General features: G+C 41.3%; 1 protein-coding gene across 1 annotated transcript in view; it reads right to left on the bottom strand.

The window, feature by feature from the left end:
• The window catches only part of MAPK1 (mitogen-activated protein kinase 1), a 121,842-nt gene that overhangs the window by 15,542 nt on the left and 81,792 nt on the right, over positions 1-24,508 (bottom strand). Inside the window, exons 4-6 of the mRNA XM_049865089.1 lie at positions 19,838-19,954; positions 13,222-13,336; positions 12,804-12,935 (exon numbers count right to left, since the gene is read on the bottom strand). Coding sequence (XP_049721046.1) covers positions 12,804-12,935; positions 13,222-13,336; positions 19,838-19,954 — 364 coding nt within the window. The remainder of the gene's footprint in view (positions 1-12,803; positions 12,936-13,221; positions 13,337-19,837; positions 19,955-24,508) is intronic.

The following is a 24,508-nucleotide window of genomic DNA, read 5'->3' as shown; positions in this document are numbered from 1 at the left end:
GATACAGCAGAGTAAAACTGCACTGTATGTATGTGCCACATTTCATCCATTCATCTGTTGATGAACACTTAGTTTGTTTCCATCTTTTGGCTTTTGTGAACAATGCTACAATGAATACTGATGTACAAGTTTTTGTTTGTATTTGTGCTTTCAATTCTCTTGGCTATATACCTAGGAGCGGGACTGCTGGGTCGTATAGTAATTCTATGTTTAATTTTTTGAGGAACTGCCAAACTGTTTTCCACAGCAGTCTCACCAACAATGGGTAAGTGTTCCAATTTCTTCACATTCTCATGACATCTGTTATTTTCCACCTTTTTTCATCATAGCCATTCTAGTGGGAACGAGGTTTTGATTTGCATCACTGTGGTTTTGATTTGCATCTTCCTAACGACTAATGAAGAAGCACTGGTGGTGAAGTGGTTAAAGCGCTTGACTGCTAACCAAAAGGTCAGAGGTTCAAACCTACCAGCCGTTTGCAGGAGAAAGATGTGGCACTTTGCTTCTGTAAAGATTTACAGCTTTGGGAACCCTATGGGGCAGTTCTACTCTATTCTATAGGGTTGCTGTGAGTTGAAATTGACTCAATGGGAAAATGGGAATGATTAATGACAATGGACATCTTTTCATGTGCTTGCTAGCCAACTGTATAACCTCTTTGGTGAGGTTATTCAAATCCTTTGCTCATTTTTTGGTTGGACTGTCTTTTTGTTAAGTTGTAGGAGTTCTTTATATACCCTGGATATTAAACTCTTTATCAGATACATGGTTCTCCAAAATCCTGATGAAGTTCAATTTATCTGTTTTGTCTTTTGCTGCTCGCATTTTTGAAGTCACATCTAGGGATCCACTGTTAACAAACTAGGTCCTGAAGCATTACCCCTGTATTTTCTTCTAAGACTTTTATGGTTTTAGTTTTCACATTTAGGCCCTTGATCTATTTTAATTTTTCTGTATGTCCAACCTCATTATTTTGCATGTGGAAATCTGGCTGTCCCAGCACCATCTACTGAGAGATTATTCTTTCCCCATTAAATGGACTTAATACCCTTTTTGAAAATCAATTGACCATAGATTTATGGGTTTATTTCTGGACTCTCAATTCTTTTCCATTGGTCTATATGTCTATCATTATACCAGTACCAGGCTATTTTGATTACTGCAGCTTTACAGTATGGTCTGAAGTCAAGAAGTGTGAGTCCTTCTATTTTTTTCTTCTTTTTCAAGACCGGTTTGGCTATTCAGGGGACCTTGCTATTCCAGACCAGGGGTTTTAACTTAAAGCATCCTGTCCTTTCTTCAAATTAAATCCTAAGTGGAGTCTAAGAAAGGGGCTACCCCATCCTCCTTTAAGTCCCAGCTCACGGCCTGTAAGGCACCGCTAAGAAATCTAAGGGCTACAAGGAACAAGTCTGAAAACCTACTACAAGTCTCAAAAACTACTAGTCAATAAAAAGAACACACATTTTTAGAGAATATAGTGACATTAAAACAAAGAGAGATGAAACAGGTAACACAAAAGCCCTCTGGCATCTGCTTAACGAAGCCTCTTTTCTTACAGTGGTAATTTATTAGGTTACCTGCAGGTGGCAACATCAACCTCATCCACAAAATTAACATACGCTTTTGAGCCATAAAAGCAGATTTATTTTTTAAAAATAAAAGGCATCATTTAATAACCAAATACAAAATTTGGTATAACTTAATATTCATGACTGGTTTAAGAAATCGCATCTAGCTTACTACTTTGAATACGTTAAGTTTCAGTCATTTCCTCACTAAAAGTATCACTTGAACCTTGAAGAGTAGGCCTGTCAACCATGAGAAGCAAGTGCTCATGTGCCCATGAGTCAACCTTGAGGACCAGGGGGAGCCAAGGAGCACATGCTGCCTGAGGTCACTGAGGGGGAGGGGAGGCATGGGTGGCTGGTGTGTGTGTGTGCGTGCAAGCACTCGCACACACATTTGTGCACACCTGCTCTCATCCTCAGCTCTGGATCTCATTGGGGATCTCCCTTGTTGCATGCCACCATTGGGCCAACTGCTGATCAAGACAACAGGATTATAAATGTGGGAAACCACATGGTGGATGTGATGAGAAATTCCACATGACAGGGAACCTTTCTCACAGGGGTAAGTGTAAAAAATAGCAGTTAACAACAATAAAAAAACCTAATCCATGGAAAAGTTAACATATAATGAATTTCAATAACTAAGAATTACATTTTTAAATTTATTTTTGCTTTCAATTTATAATCTTTTCAATACATACTCACTAGTGTATTTAAGAAATTATGGAACAATGACATTTGAATTTACAGGCAATAACTTCAGACCTTTTCAGAGCAGAGCAGACTCTGAGGAATCCAGGGCTCCTTAAGCAGTGTGTGGGCGGCAGAGGGAGTACTCAGTCTACAGCCAGGACACAGGGTAGGGTAGGAGGAGGCCTCTGATGGGCTAGGATGGTGACACGTGGTCAAGAACCCAATACCTCCAACTCATGTGTCAGCTTTACAGAATACATGGTAAGTGTCAAACATGCGACCTACCCCTCACTGAGCTTTAGGTTTGTTTTGCTCTAACACAGGTAATAAAGCCTGCCTCACTCCCTAGCCCCAACCCCCTCCCCAAAAAAGAGCTCACAGACATTTTCTCAAGGATTTGATTGAGAGGAGATTAAAGATCACTTGACCTTTTGTCTAGTTAGATACCACTTGTGCCAGGAAAAGCCTAAGGGGACCTGGCCACAGTCAACTTCTACCAGTGTTGATACTAATCTTTTTTTTTGGGGGGGGGGGTACTTCCACCCAAATCTCGTTGGTATTAAGGAAGCACATCAAGGCAACGGGACGTTTCGCAGCTTAAGCATTTCTAAAACAGATCTGTTAGTTTCTTAAATTGCAGGCCTTTAAACCAAAAGAAAAATTTCAAAGGAAGACAGCTTTTCCTTTGCTCCTTGAAAAATGAGTGATTCTCCAGCCTCCTTTCTTGCAAGTGCTATTTCTGCATTATTCACAGCTCCAGCAGGAGAAAAGGGGTGAAGCAGCTGCAGGAAGCTGATCCCCCTTCCCATCCCCAGAGCAATCAGCAGCACCACCCAGATGGCCTGAGGGCCACCCAGATGGCCTGAGGCGCAGGACTACTACGCAGAGCTTAAGCAGCGGTGAGCTCACTTGGAGGGAAGTTTTCTTTTCCCCATGAGGCTGGGAGGCAAGGATGACATGTGACCAAAATCTCTGATTCTCTCTGGCACCCCCAGGATCCCACCCTTCTCTGTAACTTCAAAGAGCTTAGCAACCTGACCCCGAGACTGTCCATGGCTTCCCTCCTGTCCTGGCCCAGATCCCAGAGGCAGATCATCTGACTGACTTCCACAGCACTCTGGGTCCATCGCACCTGTCCGGCAAAACCCTGAGCAGTGTGCAGCCGGTCACGTCCATCCTCAAATCTAGTGGCTGTGCTAGCAGCCAGTGAGGGCTTGCCCTTGCTCGCCTACCTGGTGTGAAAGCTGTGCCACTGCAACAGCAGCCGCAAACTTCAAACTTTCATCTCAGGACCCCTTGACATTCTTAACAACAACTGAGGATCGATGAAAAAAAAGGACTGCCAATTCAGCTCACAACTCAGACTACTACACAAGTGCTTTTCCTCAAGGAAACCGCTGCACTCAGGATGCGGGCGAATATTGTGTGTGCTTGCATTCTGTCACACAGAACATTAAAATGATGTCTACTCAAGGCTTGGACTTAATGAAATGACTAACTTTTAGTGCTTCATTAAGGACACTCTCAAATGAAATTGGTGTTTGTTTTCAACTTTGAGTGCGTGGAAGTGAAGAACCCAACGACCACGCGGACGCCTGGTGCCACCGCACTGAGCTGTGTTAAGATTTTGCTCACCGCTGCCTTTGCATTATGAGTGCAGATGTCAAAAGAGAGAAATATCAATAACGTCCCAGTATTATAGTGAGAGAATAGTTTTAACCTCATGGACACCCTAAAGGATCTTGGGAACTCTCTGGGGTCTAGGGAGCAAACCATCGGGAACTGTTGTGCTACAACAGTTTTTACCTCCTCTGGGCCCTCAGTAGGAGCCCAGGTGGTGCAATGGTTAAGAGCTACGGCTGCTAACCAAATGGTCGGCAGTTCAAATCCCCCAGCCGCTCCCTGGAAACTCTATGGGGCAGTTCTACTCTGTCCAGTAGGGTTGCTATGAGTTGGAATTGACTCACTGGCAACTGGTCTGATTTTGGTTTTCTCGGCCCTCAGCAGCTCCAGGGAATCCTTGGTCAGGCCACTCCTCTATTCTCTCTCCAATCTTCACAGCTCTCACCACCTGAATCACATCCTTCCTGGTAACTGACCCACTTACTCTCAACAGATCTTACTGAGGGTGCTGAGAAGACTGAGACCACCACTGTGATCTTCCCGGATGCCCTACCCACCTGATCCACTTCTATACTTACCCACATTTTCCAAGAAAGAGGAGGTCCTTTCCCTGCTCAGAGCTAATCCTCTGCAACTTGGGGGCTGACCACAAACCCTCTCCCCTCATCTGGACCAGTTATTTCTGTCTCTACTTTCTACCTGAAACTTCCCACTCATATTCACTGTCTCAACTATTCCTGCGTGGTCACCGGCAACCTGCTAACGGGGAAACCTAGACCTTTCTGCTTCATGGACATGTGGAACGGGCCCGCTTTCTTACAGTACCATCTTCTGCTTCCGAGAAATCCCATGATGCTGGCTCTTTTCTGTCCATTCTTCTTCAAGTGTCCCTCTTCCTATCCCACAGCTGATTGAAGGTTTGTGTTTTCCAGCTTCTTACATATCTCATTGTGATATCTTCTCAACCTCTTGCGTGACTTAAAATGCCATGTATTAAATAATCCCAGATCTATCTTTAGCCTAAAACTCTCAACCAAGTATCAGACTTATAAATATAACTGTCTGTAGGTAATAAAACAGTATAGATAGATACACAGCTGCTGTTGAGTCAACTCTGACTCATTACAATTTATGTGCAACAGTATGAGACACAGATGTACCCAGTCCTGCATTATCCTCACGTTCACCGCTATGTTCAGGGCCATCGTGTAGCTACTGTGGCAACCCATCTCACTGAGTTTCCCTCTACTTTACCAAACACGATGTCTTCCTCTAGTGATTGATCCCTCTTGATGATGTGTCCCAAGCAAACATGTTGGTCAGTGTGATCCATAAGGTATTCACTGGTTAACAGGGGTGGATCACCCAATAAGCAAGGTAAAGCACGGGCTTACTCATGCATACTTACTAACCTGTAGTGAACAATTTCACATGGGTTTCACCACAACTTTTAGTAGCTTTATATTAAAATATTCCTTTAACGGAGCCCTGGTGGCACAATTTGTTTAAGTGCTTGGCTGCTAACTGAAAGGCTGGCAGTTCAAACCCACCCAGTGGCTCTTTTGAGAGAAAGACCTGGCGATCTGCTCCTGTAAAGATTACAGCCGATAAAACCCTATGGGGCAGTTTTACTCTGTCACATGGGGTCACTATGAGTTGAAATCAACCTGACAGCACCTAACGATAGTAACAAAATACTCCTTTAAGTGGCTATATCATAATTCACTCAACCATGTGACTAATATTTGTTTTTAATGCCTAACAGATGTCTTAAATTTAACACGACCAAGACCAAATTCTCTATCACTGTTCCCAAAACTGCTCCTCCTGTAGTTCTCATCTCAGTATTTCCTGTGGATTGTGTTTTTGTCCTCTATTTATTCATTGAGGCCTTAAGACTTCTCCCTACCCTGTTATAAACCCGTTGAAACACACTGCCATTGAGTTGATTCTGACTCATAGCGACCCTAATAGGACAGAGTAGAACTGCCCCTCAGGGTTTCCAAGGAGCGCTTGGTGGATTTGAACTGCTGACCTTTTGGTTAGCAGCTACAGCACTTAATCACTATGCTACCAGGGTTTCCACACTAATAATAATAATGAGCATAATATTAAAAAGCCAAAACCAAACCAGTTGCTGTTGAGTTGGCTCCAACTCATGGCGACCCCCTGTGTGAAAAGTAGAACTGTGTTCATGGAGTTTTCAAGGCTGTGACCTTTCAGAAATAGACTGCCAGGTCTTTCTTCCAAGATGCCTCTGGGTGGGTTCAAATTGCCAAACTTTCAGTTAGTAGTTGAGCTCTTAATGGGTTGTGGCCCCCAGGGACTCCTGTGCATAATAACATTAATAAAAAAAAAAAAATTTTTTTTTTTATAGCTAATAATAATTCAGTTAACACTCCTGATTGCCCTAGAGGTGGGAACTACAATTTGTTCCAATTCTGAGATGAGGAAAACGTGAAACAGAGAGTTGAAATAACTTGTCTGAAGTAAAGACATCAAGTGGCACAGCAGGGTTTGACCTCAAGAAGCCAGTCAAGCCCACACGAGCTATGCTGTACTGTCTTCGTCATGGTGACAGTGAAGACATGGATCCTCCCCATGCCATTGAATTTGGAATATCTTATATCTATGTTGACTCCTTGATCTGTCTAACCTTTCTCTTACGTGGTCAAATCTATCATTCCTTCATGTTTGTTTTCAAAGCTTTGCAGAGATCAGAAAAATACTGAATACTCTAAATACTGCTAGTTTTTAATGGTATAGTTTAAAAAAAAAAAAGTATTTAATCATCAATTCTTTTGAAAGTCATCTTGATGTGTGAGTAATGATCTAAACTGGTTTTCTTCCAAATAGATATTCCACTACCTCAGCACCATCTGCTGAGTAACAGTCATTCCTTCCCCCTCACTAGAGTCCTTCTGGAGAAAATTCCCAGCAAGACTCCTTTGAAGAAAAAATTGACAATACCACTGGTTCGAAGAACTCAGCAATCAGATTTCCAACAAACGTGAACAAAATGTTCAACCTCACTCTTAACGAAAAACAAATTAAAATGCCACTCCCCTCTCCATTTGGTTGGCAAACCAAAAAGTTCAATACGTGAAATTATTGGAATAAAAGACATGCAACAGACTTGCCAAACTGCCCTCCACAGAGACGTGATTGGTCTACATGCCACCAGTCATCTCTGCACACAGCCTGTTTCCCCACAGCCTTGCCCATACAGTGGGTTATCAAACCTTTTGATGCTTGCTATTCTGATAAATGGGAAAATGAAAAACAAAGGAATTACTGACCTTCTATCTTTCATTATCTCAAATGATGAGTAAAAACGAATACGTTTTGCTATATTTAAGAGACATCAACGTTTCCTTTTCTGTGAACTATCATTAAACAGATTTAAGAGCTCCAGTGTTTCAGCTTGAAGAGTTTTAAGCTCTTGAGCTCCCTGCAGTCTTCCATTCATTTCTTCATGGCATTTTCATACAAATCCCTGCAGGCAAGTTCCTGGAAACACTGGTGGCGTAGTGGTTAAGAGTCTGGCTGCTAACCAAAAGGTCAGCAGAATCGACTCAACGGCAATGGGTTGGCTATTCTATGTTCAGGGCCTTAGGACCCTTGATGGCACGGAACAATCTATTTAATAGATGAGTGAATGTAAGTATGTTAGCATAAAAAACGAGAAACAACTGGTAGCAGATTAAACATGGCCACAAATTCTTTGCAGCACCTCCCATCAACGGGTGAACTTATTTCCCATCCCTTGAATCTGGGCTGATTCTGATTTGTTTAGGCCAAGAGAAGTTGGCAGAGTGTTGTTATTCTGAGACCTGGCCTTAGGAACCCTGTAGCTTCTGCTTGTGGAACGTGTCCTCCATTGTGAGAAACCCAGTTCTGCCTACTATAGGATGACAGCCAACTGCATGGAGGAAAACCAACTACAAGACATGGTGAGGCCACCTCAGACCACTCAAACCCAGGCAAGCCACCAACACTACAGAGCATGGTTGGTCCCAGGCAGGGCCAGCAGACCCACACCCAACTGCATCCAGCCCAACAGACTCATGAACAAACACACAGTGGCTGCTTTAAGCCACTGAGTTTTGGAGCAGTGTGTTATGCAGCAATAGATAACAGATGTGAATCTCGATGTCCAATATGAAACTGGTTCAACATGCTTATGAGTCCCCTCCACGAGGTAACATTATGTAGACACTCCTAACATCTGCAGATATGGAAAGATCTCCAAGAGATATAAATGAAAAAGTCTGAGATCTCAAAATCTAGACCTACAAAAGATAGCGGTATAGTGTTCAAACACTGTGACACAGGCACTATGGAATGAGGGAGCAGAGGCCCAGAGAGGTTAAGTAGTCAGTCCAAGGCCACAGCTAGTAAGTAGCTGGGCTGTCGACTAAACCAGGAGGTCTGGCTGCTCTTAACACATGATGTTCTACTACCGCTCACCCCTGCACAATCAACCCCCATTGCTCCATTTTCCTTATTCTATTTATAGTCCTTTCCCCCATCTTCATTACATTTACTCAATACCTGCATTTCAAAATTAACTTACTGGAAACAATGCATGTGTCCACCAACAGAGGAACAGATAAACAAAGTGTGGTATATACTTTCAATAGAACATTATTCAGCCATAAAGAGAAACAAAGTCCTGATACATGTGACATGGATGAACCTTGAAAACATCATGCTGAAATAAGTCGGTCACGAAAGGACAAGTATTGTTTATGATTCCACTTACACAAAATAACTAAAATAGGCAAATGCATAGAGACAGAAGTTTATTAGTGGTTACCAGGAGCTGGGGGAAGGAGAAATGGGAGTTTTTGCTTAATAAATACTAAGTTTCTGTTTGCGGTGATGAAAAACTTTTGGAAGTGGATAGTGGTGATGGTAGCAGAACATGGTGATTGTAATTAATGTCACTGAATTATAAACTTAAAAAGTTAATAAAACAATAAAATTTTTGTTATATACGCATTACCTCAATAAAAAGAATGCAAAAAAAAGAAAAAAGTCCGGCAAAAACCACAGATTGAAAATAGAACTAAAAATATGAGCACCAGTGGACAAAGAGCTGCAGGGAGATGCCAACACCTCCTCCCCCAGCAGGCTCTCTGCAGTCTCCACATGCCTGACTATCAGAGAAAGGCCCTTTGAACACCCAGTGGGAAAGTAAGTGGTTTTTGAAAGAAAGAAGTAGCCTTGGGAAGAACACTTTGAAAATGCATATTTGGAAAAGTTTCCATCATTATGGGATTCTGTTGCCAGAATTAATGTGTACAACCTATGTAACTCTCTCTACCGCCTCTAAAACTTGGGAACAGAAGTCTCGAGCTGTTCAAAAACCTCTCCTAAGAAGAATTTTAGTGGGCCTTGGACACATTTTAAAAAATTTTAAGTGCAAAATGTTCTAGTTCTAAAGAACAACTGTGTGACGTCAAGAAAGAAGGGAAAAATCTTGTCAAATCTCATCAAAAAATTGCTTTCAGATTTTTTTTCAATAATGACAGCCATTAAAACCAAGTATTTATGAAATAAGCACAATCTACAGCGTACCCTTGAACACAATGAAGAATAATCAGTGTGCTCCAACCTAAATTAAGCACATTCAAGTCACACTACTCCCATGTGACAGTGTCATTATTTGTAATTTTTAATAAAAGCAGGAATCTTCTTCGTACCCTTAATAAAAAAAATAAGTACAATAAAAAAACTTATTTAAAAAAAATTAACTTCCTGCATTTAAGTGATGCTATTATCTGAATGAACCAACCTCAAAGTTCACGACCTTGACCTAAGAAAAATAAGCTACAAAAAACTTACAGGTGATTTGACACAAACCATAACTAACTACAGACAGAAGAGAGTAGGGAAACAAACAGAAAAGGGAAGCCTGAGAGTAGGCCTATTTTCCATGAAGTTTTAAGTATGCAGTTTTGTTATGTATAAAACCAAACCAAATCCTTTGGCATCTATTCGATTCTGACTCACAGAGACCCTATAAGACAGAGCAGAACTGCCCCATTGGGTTTCCACGGAACGGCTGATGGATTTGAACTGCCAAACTTTTGGTTAGCAGCCAAGCTCTTAACTACTGTGCCACCAGGGCCCCTTCTTACATATATAACTCTTTAAAAAGGGAACTTAGGAAATAAAATTCAGTGAACATCTGTAGGGCAATATAGTGTATAAATCAATTTAATCAGTAGCATGTGCCATGCACGTGAAGTTCTAAGTAACAATTCCTGCAATGAGAATAGATTATATAATTATAAAATTACAACTAGGTAGGCAAAAATGCGCACCCTGGTATGGCAAAATGTTAAAGGTTGTTATTCTGGAATCCGTGTAATTAAGAGTATTTCTTATTCTCTTACCTATTCTTCCAAACTGTCTCCAATAATATACTACCTTCGTATCACAGATGTTAAAAGATATAGTTCCTCCTATATTCAAAAGAAACTCAATTCTAAACAATCAAATGTTTCTGAACCTTGACTTGGAGCAATACATAAGACAAATTTAACATCTAAGCAGACAGTTGTCAAAGTTAAAAAAAACATTAAGGATAAGCCAGATCTATGTATACTGACAAGGAAGGTGTTCAAGACACTATTCTGTTAATAGTGACTTTTCAAGTATAATTTTAAAAGAATTTCAACTTCTTAAATATTTCTACGATTTTTAAAATTTTTACCAAAAGATGTTAATTTTTTTAATAATTATTTTTAGAAAGTAAGTTTTGGGTAAAAATATGCATTTTATCTGTGCGTATGCATTGAACAAGTATGGAAAGACAAGCACCAAGATACTGGCAAGCACCCTGTTCCAATTCCCTCTTCTCCTTTTAAGGAGATTACATTGTGGTTACACTGGGCCCACCATGTAATCCAGGATAATCTTTACACCCACTCCTCACTTATCTACATGGTTAGGTTATAAAGACCAGGTTGTTATGCAGCATTATGCAAAATTTAGGGTAGCCTAGGCCTTATCAAGACTGTGTTTGAGAGTTTACTTTAGCCTACCATATTTAATGTGCAAGAGATGACCTGAAACAAATGTAACTGTCTTAATCTTATGATTCCTGACTGACTCTTGACTTAATACACACTTCAAAGTTAAGTGGAAACTCAATGTATTAAATGTTCATTTATTGTGTATAAAAACTTAAATAAAATACGGTACAAAATCATCACAGTACAGGACAACAAAATCAATTAGACATAAAACCTTTGAATGATAAACTTCCTGCATTTTCAGAATCATCTGTAAAGCTACAGCTGGTTGACGCAGGATCCAGAGCAAGAGTGACCCTTGCTGGAACACCCATTTATACTGGCTGCAAGTCACACCCCTATGGAAACTCCTTTTTCAACTGATTGGCTGCTCTTGTCGGATCACAAAATGGAGGATGATTATAGCAGATCACAAGACGGAGGATGACCACATCAGATCACAAAATGGAGGATGACCACATCATTACGCAATGGCCAAATTATGTCATTACATAACTGCCAAACAGCTGAGAATCATGGCCCAGCCAAGGTGACACTTAGCCATCACAGTCTCGCCTCGCAGCTTGGTTATTCGTTACTGCCAGATGTATGTTGTTAGTGGGCAAGATACTCAAGACAGTACTACATTTTTTACTATTTTAGTAAATGTAACATGTTGGATAATGAGACAGTTGATAAGTGAGGAGTAGGTGTATTTTAAAACCAGTTGATTAGCAACCCTAATTCCCCTCTACCATATAACTTAAGATGTCCAGAGGTTCTAGAGATGAGGATGTGGATATGTTTGGGGAGAGCCAATATACTGCCTACCAGTTTTATCATAATATAAAGTTAAAAAAAAAAAAAGCTTTTTCTAATATATTTAATAAATGTTAAATAGGAATAAAAGCTAATACAATTATTAAACAAAGTTAACTTTAAAAATCACACAATACAATCCATTTTATCACCCTTTGCCTTTATGCCTTGTGCTTTTGGTGTTATAACTATGAAATTTTCTTCTAACCGAATGTTACGAGCATTCTCTCCTGTTTTCTTCTCAAAGTTTAATAGTTTTTGCTTTTATATTTAGTTCTCTGTTCTATTTGGAGTTAATTTTTGTATCAGGTGTGCAGTGTGGTCAAGGTTTATTTTCTGCATATGGATGCCAATCATCCCCGTACCATTTGTTGAGGAAAAGGACACATGCAACGGCATGGATGGATTACATATGCATTATGCTGAGTGAAAGAAACCAGACTCAAAAGGCTACACATAGTGAGATTCCACTTATAAGCCACTCAGGAAAAGGAGAAATCATAGGGACAGAAATCAAATCAGGTCAGTGATTTGCAGAGACTAGGGAACTTTTTGAAATGGTGAAAAGACTCCATATCTTGATTATGGTGGTGGTTACACAGTTGTATACATTTGTTAAGCTCACAGACCTGCACACCTAAAGGAGGTGTATTTAAAAAAAAAAAAAAAAATTTTTTTACTGTATGTAAATTATCCTTCAATAAGCCTGACTTTAAAAATAATCAAATGATAAGATAAAAAAGGGGGTAATTTCTGTTTTGCAGGCTCCTGGAATTCCGAATCTTACAAGTGTGAACTTAATCCAAGTTACAAAGCAGCAAAGAAACCAAAAGATGGAAGACCAGACAGTCACTTGCAGACATCTCTCTTATCCTACTGCCACTGCTCCCAAGTAAGAAAGGGAAAGAAGCAATAGTGAGCACTAAAGAAAGCATTCTCCAGTCATTAATGCAAGAGCTACAGGCTAATTACCTTACAATTTAACAAATAAAACAAACAAAGGGTTAAGCCCAAAAAGAGTATTAAATGACGTAAGACGGCACTGGGTACTGGGTCTGGGTTTAATGCTTACCTTTGGAATCAGCATTTGGGAACAGCCTGTTCCATGGCACCTTATTTTTGTGTGGAAGAGAAAGCAAATAGTTTCTAGCTTTTAAATTTATTATACAATTCAGGTCTTCCTGTGATGGGGATCCAAGAATACCTGTCAGATAAAGTAATTAGCTGTTAAGTGTCATGACCAAGGTAAACCTACTACACATCATCAGCAAAGGACAGAACGAACCCGCGTAACTGAACACCTCCCAGTGCTTATCCCTCTTTAACAAGGTTTTAAAGGGTCCTTAAAGTTTTTAAATCGAGGAGGGTTAAACATTCATGCCTATCCTAGGTAAGGGTTTCAGAGCGCTTGTTAATTTAACAAGGTGGTTCTGATAGAAGCTGTGGACAGGCAAACTCAATGAATCAACCCTAAGGGCTGGCAACCTTACCTAGAATATGGTTCAGCTGGTCAAGATAGTGCTTTCCAGGGAAGATGGGCCTGTTGGAGAGCATCTCTGCCAGAATGCAGCCAACAGACCAGATATCAATGGACTTGGTGTAGCCCTGCAGGGAGAAAAGGTCATGAATAACATCTTGCTACATAACACAGTGAGGTTTTCCTACATGACAGGCACAGAGCTGCTAAGAATTTTAGCTTTTCCTTTGGCAACATAATTCAAAAATACACAAAGATATCAAGGATAAACAAATGATAATTTGAATTTCTTATAAGATCCTGAATAACCAGGATAACTTGGTTTTATTGCTTCCTTCAATGTTGACTACCTTATTATTAAAGTAGAATTTCTAAGGCATACATCATTCTTTTTTTCAAGCCATTTGAGAGGAAGAACTAGAATCTTTATAAATTGGAGCTGGAAAAAGAAAATGGAGTAACAGTGCAGTGTGATGCATCGTTTTTTTTGTGGCCTTTCTTGCTGTGGTCTTGTAATTCCCACCCGAGTCACTGGGCGGGACTGTGCACACAGGGTAATTGTGGTCCACCAAACAGACTGGTCAGTTTTGCCACCCCGCTGGGCTTTAGGTGAGCCATCCCAGAGGTGGGAGAGAGAGAATCCCACCACCACCAAGGAAGAACAGCCAGGGGTGGACAGCACATCCTTTGGACCTGGGATCCCTGCGCTCAGAAGTTCCTGGAACGAGGAAAACAGACAGAAAGAGAGAGAAAGAGAAGCGGTGGAAGAGAAATGGCGGTGAGAAGCTCCTGGAACCAGAGACAGAGACAGAGAGAGAGAGCTCAAGAAGTGGTGGCAGAGAAATGATGGCAAGAGATGGCATGGTGGACTTCCCAGCCCATGGAGAGAGAAAGCTGAGTGCCTCTGGGCAGGAGGCTTGCTGGGGGAGTAGAGTGCCTCTGGGCACTGAACTGCCAGAGCTAAAAGAGCTTTGTAACACTTGCCAGAGCTGGGCAGAGACTGAGGGCCAGAGAGACATGCCTGTGTGCATGCTGGGAAGAGGCTGTCCTCATGGACAAACTATATCCTGAGCGTTCCTGAACCTGAATTGTAACCTTTTACTTCCCTAAGAAACTCCATAATCATGAGTATTGTCTGGGAGTTCTGTGTGGTCACTGTAATGAATTATGGAACCCAGCAGAGATGCAGAGAGTGTTGTGGGAGGGAGAGTTGGTGTCAGGATTGGTAAAGATGGCAGAGAGAGGGGGCATGTCTGACCTCCACCTCACAGGAATCAGCCTTGAGCTGTTGATCTTCATTCTCCTTCCCCCTTGTGAAGTTAGAAGGGGTCAGACACTGTCCCCACACCATGCTTTCAGGAATTTGTGGCCCGTTTACTCATTTTTAAAACCTGGAAATCAACTCAGAACAAAGGGGCACTCCTATTTTCTAGAATATCTTCATCCATTTTGCTAATCATTAAAAAAAAAAAAAGTCAGGTTGAAAGCCTTGATTTCTGAGAAAAGAAAATGTGTACTGGCTCCATCATATTTTACCATCCTTATTTTCAATATTCTCGTCTTCTTTTTCTATTCATTTTTCAGGTATAATTTTTTATTTTAAAGGAATTCTGTTAAAAGGCAGGGGAATAATTATCTTGTCTAAATCACACAACAGTGCAAAGATTTTTCTTGAAGAAATGTTAAGCTGAAGTTTACGGCAAATGGTAGGTGTACTGGTGAATGGAAGAAACAATGTGGAGAATAGCTGCGGAAAAATATTTTTGTGCCACTTAGGGTATAGTATAGTAAAATTAAGGGAAACACAGTGAAATTTTTCTGGAAAATAAACTAAGAATCAATAATCACATCTACTGTTATGGTAAAATAGGACTGTATTTTAAAATAATTCCTTCTAAAATTCTTGAAATCTAAAATATCTTTTGCTCTGGGTGAAAGCTAAATAAAGGGGAAAATTTACAACACATAAAAAAAGAAATCATTCAAAGCAACCAGGGCTCCTTGGAGAAATGACTGCTCTGGGTCTGTGACAGAGAAAGCCCCAGGTGAGCTTGGGAACATCTTGTGAGAAGAAAGGACACGTCCAACATTAATGGCAACATGTCAGAATGGGCACCCACTGGCCAAAACTGGGACAATTTGAGCATCAAAATATATATGGTAGGAATGGTATAACTCATTGAATAAAATAATCGTGAATAAATAAATAGAGAGAATTAAAATACAGGCAGAATGGAAGAGTTATAAAATCATCAATGGATGGTAAAACTAGTGGGTGAACATTTGATATAGAGGGTATTTATGTAGTCTCTAAAATATTTCCCTTCAAATTATTAATGACAAAGGGTGAAATGGTAACCTTACAGTGGCGATCCGGGGATACCACCTTGCCCAAAAGATCGACATGAACATCACCAATATTGGCAGAAACCAGATGTATCTTCTGATATAATGCACTGGGAAGAACAAAGCATTGTTTCTGTGGTATTCATGCCAAAAAATACACGACACACAGTTGCAGGACTTTCTACAAAACAGCTGACCTGTACTCTTCAAAAGCTGTGCCAGTCTGCTTCCATAAAGGTTACAGCCTTGGAAACCCTACGTGGCAGTTCTACTCTTCTAGGGTCACTATGAGTTGGAACTGATTCAATAGCAATGGACTCAAAAAATGTCAAGGTCAAGAAAAGCTGAGGCATTATTCCAGATCAAAAACCAAAAAACCAAAGCAAAGCAAACAGAGCAAACTTGCTGAATTAATTCTGACTTGTGGAGACCCCATGTGTTACAGAATAGAACTGCTCCATAGAGTTCTCTTGGCTGTAATCTTTATGAAAGCAGATCACCAGGTCTTTCTTCTGTGGCACCAAGAGGTGGGCTCAAACCGCCAATCTTTAGGCCAACCTTTAAGTTAGTAGACAAACCATTTGCACCACCCAAGGCTAAAGAAACATGACAATTAAATGCAATGTGTGATCTTGAACCGGAGTGAGCAAAGCTATAAAGGTTATTACTGAGACAATATTCAACATTTGAATATGAACTATGTATCAGTGTTAAATTTCCTGCTTTGGATAGGTATACTAGGGTCATGTTAGAGAATATTGTTGTTTACAGGCAGGGTTTTTCAACCTCAGCACTACTGATATTTTGGGCCAGAAAAGTCTTTGTGGTGGGGCTGTTATCCTTTGTATTGTAGGATTTGTTGTGACAACCAAAAATGTCTCCAGACACTGTCAAATGTCCCTTGGGGATACTGAAACACTCCTCTATGGGCTAAGGGTTACATAAGAGTTCTGCCCAGCAGTTTTCCAGGGGTGGTCTAGAGACCCTTAGGCATCCTCAAGGGCCCCTACTATAATCTGTTGTTTACCTTCTTCACTCATTCTGTCGAGCGTACAGGGGATTTTCCTGGAAGCTACGTGATATGAGATGATGCTGTAAATGAAATGTGACATTTGGAAGATACGCATTATTCGATGAACCAATATTTTCCAAATGACTAGTGCCTGATGTTACAAAATTATGCCTGGGTCTGAATGCCAGGTGGATTTTAATCTAACAGAGTACTAAGGTTCACTGACATGGTTTCAGAGTTCACACAGCAATTAACCTTTAGCAATTACCACTTGTTGAGCTTTGGTGTAGCATCAAGGGAGAACAGCCATAAGTAGCTGAGAAGACTACTAACTGCTCCTCTCTATTCCAACTACCTGTATGTGTGAGGACAGGTTCTCTTCATTAACCTCGACTATAACAAAATATCATAACAGACTGAATGCAGAACCAAATATGAGAATCCAGATGTTTACATTAGGCAAGATTGGCAAAAATATAAAACAATGCCACTTTTCTCAATAAAACGTGGTGTTTTTGCTTTTGTGGAAAATAAAGACGATTTTTTGAAAGATACCATATTTACGTTAACATGTAATGGGTTTATTATTATTATTATTATTTAAGAGATTGAAGAAGTCTTGAGGCCAGAAGGTTTGAGAAGGTTGAAAAGTCTCTCAAAATAAAATGATGGGAATACATATACACACAGCACAACAGCTTGCCAAAACTGGGACAATATCTGTATCCAAAAAATAAAAATAAGCAATAGTGATAATGGACAGCACATTAAAAAAGAGTCCATGAGTCCATAACAGTGTTTTTAAAAACAAAGGTGAGAGATAAAGGCAAAGAGAGAAAGCTCTTCTTCATGGAAGAATGCTAGCTAATAAATGTAAAAGGAACAAGAAATTTAAAATGGCACCATTTTGCACGCCCCAATATAATAACTGATACAGGCCGGGGTCACCAGGGGATGCTGAACTACTGGGTGAAAGGCTGCTGGAAAACATGGCATCCATACCCATGGTCCCCGGAATCTGTGGTGTTCTTGGCAGAAATGTGTGACCTGAACCTCATCACGAGGAAGCAGTCTGAAGAATTCAGAATGTGAACCATTCTGTGAAACGACAGGTCTGCACTCTCCAAAGTATCCACGCCATGCAGAAGATGGGGCTGGGAGGGCTACTCTAGGCTGGAGGCAACGACGGGGACCTAACAGACGAGTGCAATGCATGTATCCTCATCAGACGGTGGCTTGAAAAAACAAAAACAGCTGTAAAGAACTTTTTGGGGGACTACTGGCAACATTCGGGAAATATGCTGATGATGTCACTAAATTAATGCTAATTGTCTCAGGCATGCTAAAGATACTGTGGCTATGGCAAAGAACACCCCTTCTTTTCTTTTAGGAAACGTGTGCCTGAAGGCTCTAGGGGTAAAGTGCTGGTTTATGTTGGCGAAGTGTCAGATGCTTTGACAAAAGGGGAGAGAGAGAGGGGAGAAGAGAAGGAGAAACAAGAGAGGAATGAAGGAGAGAGAGAAGCGGACAGAGGGAGGATGGAAAAAAGTGGGGAGGGGATGGACAGCAGAAAGAGAGACAGAGAGAAAGGGAAGGAAGGGGAAGGAAAACGGTAAGCTGTTAACGCCTAGTGAATAGAGGTAAAGGGTATATGGGTTTTCATTGTACCCTCAATTCTACAGGACTGGAAATTTTCTAAATTAATGAAAAGAAAAAAATTAATACATTGCTGAAAACAACATTCTCAGAGGTGCTGCAAATAAAAAATAGGATTAACCATTGGTTTTCTCTATAGCAAATCTGCAAGTAGGAAGTCCAGAGCCCACGCTGCATGTTGCTTTTTCTGGGGGGACTGAGACAGAAGCCAAGGGTACACCTCAAGTCCGAAGGGAGGCTGCACGAGCTGAAGTTCTCCCCTGCCACAGGCCATGCGTGTGCACGCACTGGCTCTGTGCCGGAATGGCTGTCACGTGGACGTGGACGCTCCAGAGAAAGCAGCTGCCGTGGGGAATTATTTGTAACACCGAAGAGAACTAACACAGCATTTTCTCCTTTGAAACATCTGTTACATGAACTCCTTCTTGATAATGGCATTCACTTTAATGGAATTTTACTTTCATAACTAAACCAATGTCGGATATCAACAATAACTGCTTCAAACAATTTCCATTTCCTCACCAAAGCAACTACTGTACATACAGTTGTCTACCATAAAGGAGGGAGGAAGAGGACGAGGCCTATGTGCCAACTAGACCTGCTTCTTCCATTCCCATGCAGCCTCTTGGGACTGCTCCTGGGTTATGGGTCCTAGATACAGAGGCCAGTGTCTGTTTTTATTGCTTCTCTCACATATCTTAATGTTACATTATGGTGGATGGAAATTAATTCCAGAATCGCATGTTCTTTATCTAGGAAGTACGTCACATGTACTAACTCCCCACTTCTGACACATTATTCACATACTACTTGCCAAAGCAAATAAAATACTAAAAATACTGATCTCAGTCTCCATAGTGGTCTTCAATTTTTGCCACTTGGCTCATAAACTTAACAAAGAAGTCATACTTGATTTTTTTTTTTTTTTTGCTTTCCTAAATTTACTCGATCATTTCTTATAACCAAGACACAGAGCTCAGAACTTGTCAGAATAGTTTATGTGTAATATGAACGCACTCTCTAAAATACATTTCATTTGGAAGCAGGACTACCATACAATTTCCAAAGAATCTATAAAGTACATTTAGCAGCTTATATTCTTTTCATGCCTCTGTTTTGTTCTAGTACAACAAATTATACTGTAATTTTGCTGAAGAGATATTTTTCAGTATCAGATAAATCTGACCTGTGTAGAACAGAGTTGGTCCATGCTCAAAGAAATACACACTACTGGATAACCTCTAGCATAAATCCAGTCTGTACCTGGTGGCGGCAGCAACACCAGGGATGAAAGCTGCCATAGACAGGACTTCAGGAAAGCTAACTGAGGGCTGGGGCACAGATCACTTGAGAGCTGGCACACAGAAAAGCACACCCTCCAACTCTGTAAATGTCGGCACTACTTCAGCTGAGGGGGAGAGGCTAAAACCCAGGGCCAAGAAGTTCACTGATGAGCAAGGAGATTTCCAGACAGCACATGCAGACCTGGGCCTGCCAGATGGGCCAAGCCAAGATACAAATGGGAACAGAGGCTGGACAGAGAGAGGCTTATTGCAACACACACCTAACATTCTTTTGCTTCCTTGTTTTCTTTACTTACAAACTTGGTCCTCACCTTGGAATTCAACATAATTTCTGGAGCCCTGTACCAACGTGTGGCTACGTACTCCGTCAGGAAGCCCGTGTGATCATGGTCTGGATCTGCAACGCGGGCCAAGCCAAAGTCGCAGATCTGAGAGAGAAAAATGGAACACATTCTTAGAGAGTCTAACCAATCTTATATCAAAACATCAACCAAAGGAAAATGATGACAGCAATAATAATGACAGGAAGTAGTTGCTACCATTACTAGGTGGCAGACGCAATGCTGGGAACTTGGCAAACTCGTTCATCATTATTTCATCCTGACGACAACCTGATGGGCAGCCATAACAACCTACAGGCTGGGAAGTCTTTAACAGGACACATTTCAAGAGGCACTGCGACCTTCATAATTTACTCAGCCCATAGCAATCCCCCTAAGGGCACCTGTCAAAACTGTTCCAGCAAGGTTGCCAACCACCACCCAGGAGGGCCTCCTGCTGGTTCTCCTGGATCACCACTGCTCCCCCCATCAGCTCCTCAACCCACACCTCCCTTCTATTTCTCAGACTTCACTTCCCGCTCTTCTTTCACCTATGCCATGGTGGTAAGCATTTCCAAAGACTTGTCCCTTCCACGGAGTCAAATCCATTCCCAAAGCTTAATTCTTTTTTCATATTCTGAAAGCACACTTAAAAAATCTCCAGCATCTAATTTTCTCTTGACACAAAAGTACCTGCTGGCCTTTCATCTATCTGGCCACGTAATACTTTGTTGCTGTTATGTGCCAAGAATCTTGACAGACTCCAAAGTATAGAAGATACAACTATAATGTATTTAGTCCCATATATCTTGCAAAATATTTTAACTCCTTGGCCCCCAAGGAACTAACCCAAGAAAGAGTGGGACAAGTTAAAGATGGTCGGGGTAGATGGTAGACTGGAAAAAAGACACGCTCGTTTGGAGGTTTACTACATTAATTCAGCTAAGAAATAATAAGGACCTGAACTCAGGATGAGGAGGAAGGGACAAGTCTGTAAGAGACGTGTTCTCCGAGAGACTTGGAGCCCTTCTGGACAGTAATGATTGTGTAGATGTCCTATAGGCACGCTAATTCAGTAATCCAGAAAGATTCCATTCACATCACAAATGTATTCCTTTAGCCTTCCCAGTCTTGGCCATTGGCATCACCATCCAGTCAAGAAAAGTTGCACATACCTGAGTTCCCTGTCTTCTGACAGACTTCAAAATATATACTGCACCTTCAAAGGAACAAATGCCTTATCTGCTACTCCACTTACTCGGCCACTCTGCATGTGGATCACACTTTTCACAGGGATGAGTGCTGAGAAAATCCTGTGTCCTCTGGAGCTCTGATGGCTAACTCTAGCCATTGTACTCTCTCAGCCTACAGAACCTCCGCAGAAGCCGCGCCTCAATACCCAGCTTAAAGGTTACCTCTTCTCAGAAGTTTCCCAGGAATCCACACCACCCCCAAGAATTAATTGCTCACTGAACTCCCACAGTACTCTGTTAGACTTACATCGAGTACATACCACACACTGACAGTTAACTGTGCAAATGAGAAAAGGCACCCGATCTGCTTTTTATTCCTACGTGTCATGTACATAGCGGGCATTCAACATCTGCTGAATAAATGCCTTACTTAAATGTTTAGAGGAAGCAAAACAACTTGGGGGGGAGTAATGGGCACAGACTCTGGAACAACCATCTCCCACAATATCTAAATCATTGATAATCTTTTTTAAAAATAGTGATCAGGGTATAAAGTTACCAGAATTTTAAAAAATTACATTAATTATTAATCACGTTAATAAAATTATAATTTTTCAAACTGGCAAATATTAAGGGAGAAGGAAAAATTAAAAAATCAGAACAGCATTCCTTCACCAGGAAAGATAACTTACTCTATCACTCTGAAGGCTGCAAAACATCTATTTCTTTAAAAGTAAACCAAATGTGTTGTTGCTCTTCCTCATCTCTTCCCTCCAGGGATAACTCAGTATAAAAGCCACTGGGTGGGGTGAGCCGCAGCAGCCTAGCCTAGCTGGGATGTAGGTGGGGGATGTGGCCTCTGAGGAGAGTTCAAAAGTGTCTCCTGGGGGGTGTGGTGAAGAGGGAGCCTCCGTGGGAAGGCAGCACAGTAGCCCAGCACAGGGGAATCTGAGCAGGGATGTGTGGATGAAACTGTAGAAATCAATTATTTCACTGGGGGTTGCAAAATGGTAGCCTTTCCTACTTTCATTACTCCTGTATTTATTAGCTGACATTCTTTTAAAAGCAGAGCCATCATTTATCAGCTGGATCTATTTGTTTACCCTGATGTACACATCCACTGGAAAGACAACAGAAATGTTTCTTTCTCTTTAATTACCAATTTTCAGAGTAGTGAGTTGGTGTAAAGGGTCCACTATTGATTGATTGTATCCCCTACACTTAGTACATGGCACAGAACCAGCAGGTTTGAAAAAAACATTGGCTACATTAAAAAAAAAAAAGTCCTTAAAAAGATTTCATTTCATGGTCATCAACGGAAAGCTCACATGGTTTTTTATTTTTTTTGTAAACTCCTCTTAACACAACATCAAAGATGAACCAACTTTACTTGGCATCAATCAATAAACTGCTAAGGCTACAAAATAAAAAAGTAATTAATAGTACAATTCCACACAAAAGAATACCAACAAATAGGATATGGTATAAGAAACATAAAATGAGCTATAAACTTCAGCACCTCTTCTTGGCTACTTTTTGGGCCACGTACCCTCAAATTTTCATAAAAATTTGAAACATGCATAAAACAGACATGTTTAGTTTTGTATCTTCCAGGGTCCTAATTTACGGGTACAACCAGAACCCTGTGCACTGTGATTCTAACATCCTGCAATTCCTACTGAGACTTCTGTGGAGAAGTCTAACGAACAGCAAGGGCACAAGCAGTTATAGACCAAATTCCCCTGGTAAAACCAAAACCCAAACCTGTTGCCATCAAGTTGATTCTGACTCATAGCAACCCCACATGTTACAGGGAACTGTTCCATAGGGTTTTCTTGGCTGTAATCTTTATGGAAGCAGATCACCAGGTCTTTTCACAGTGTCTCTGGGTGGGTCTGAACTGCCAATCTTTAGGTTAGTAGTCGGGTACAGACTGTTTGCACCCAGGGACATAGAAGGATGGCTCAGTGTAAAAATGTTGTCCAGCAGCCTCATGAGAGATGGTGGCCATAGAGGCGGGAGGGGACATGGTGGGTCAGGGTGTGAGGGCAAAAGCCATGACTTCCTTGGTTCCCAGAGAGGCAGGGGCTAGTGGGGGGTAGACCATGTGCCTGGCCTCAAAGAGCTACAAGAGCACAGGAGCTCCACCCAGAGGCCTGATGGGAGGTACCAATGAAGGGCGCTTCCTCACCCTCCCAGTTCGGATTTTGGTCCACCAAGGGCTGCACCCCTGAGATGTGGGAAAAGCTTTTCAACCTCTAGCTTGAGTAGGAAGGGCGTCAATGTGGGTGTAAGGGGGAAGCTGGTGCTGCCAAAAGGCAAACTCTACACACACTACTGCCCCTTGATGTCAGTCCTTTCGGACCTTTCTATGCTTGTAGGAAATATTCTAGCAACACAGAAGCCAATGGGTGAAAAAAAAAAAAAATGACACAACTGCCTGATTGAATATTCAAAAGGAGCTAAACAACAAGAGTTCAGTAAGGCTGCTGGTCACTTCCTAGGCATGGGGTCCATGGGACAGGCATCACTGTCCCCACAAGACAGTGACCAAAATTTGGATGGAAAAGACTCTCTTTCCCACTGGCACTCTCTCAACTCTCATTCGTACATACTGAACTGCCACGTACCCTGCCCTGCATTTTGGACATGCTCACTATGACAAGTCAGTGACTTTGGCGACACACTGTACTTATCTTTGGAATGAGGCTCTTTGCTGAATATATACCACACGAATGATGCACACTGCATACGCACATTTCACATGTGGGTGAGCTGTACTACTATAAACATCTAAATCAACACCCATCTATCAGTTTGTCGTACTGTGGTGGCATTGTACTGTAGTTGCGTGAGTGCTGCTGTGATGCTAGGAGCTATGCCACCAGTATTTCAAACACTAGCAAGTTAACCCATGGTGGACAGATACCAGTGGAGCTTTCAGATTATGACAGACTAGAAAGTAAGTCCTGATGATCTACTTCTGAAAGTCAGCCAATGGAAACCTTATGGGTCACAACAGAACACTGTCCAGCTTGCTTGCTTTGGACATGTCATCAGAAGAGACCAATTGCTGGAGGAGGACATCACGTTTGGTGAAGCAGAGGGCCAGTGAGGGCAAGGGTGACGCTCGGTGAGATGGACTGGCATGACAGCTGCAATGATGGACTCAAACATGCCGGCAATCTTGAGGTTGATGCAGGAGCACGCAATGTTTAGTTTTGTTGTACATAAGTTTGCCGTGAGTTGGAGTCAGCTCCATAGCAACTATCTACCTAAAGCACTTAAAATATCCTGTTTTATTTCTGCCTCTGTGTGTTAAAAAAGGTTTTAAAAACAATGCCTGAATTATACAGATGGCCAGTAACACATTTATCAGTGTGGATGTAAATTTTGATGTGTAAAATGGCCCTAGAAAAAGTAGTTTTTTATTCTCAAAAATGAACAGTTTTAAGCAAAAATAAGGATC

This window comes from Elephas maximus, chromosome 22, assembly GCF_024166365.1.
Source record: "Elephas maximus indicus isolate mEleMax1 chromosome 22, mEleMax1 primary haplotype, whole genome shotgun sequence".
Lineage (NCBI taxonomy): Eukaryota > Metazoa > Chordata > Mammalia > Proboscidea > Elephantidae > Elephas > Elephas maximus.
Note: the sequence above shows the minus strand (reverse complement) of the source record. Positions and strands in the feature narration are given on the sequence as shown.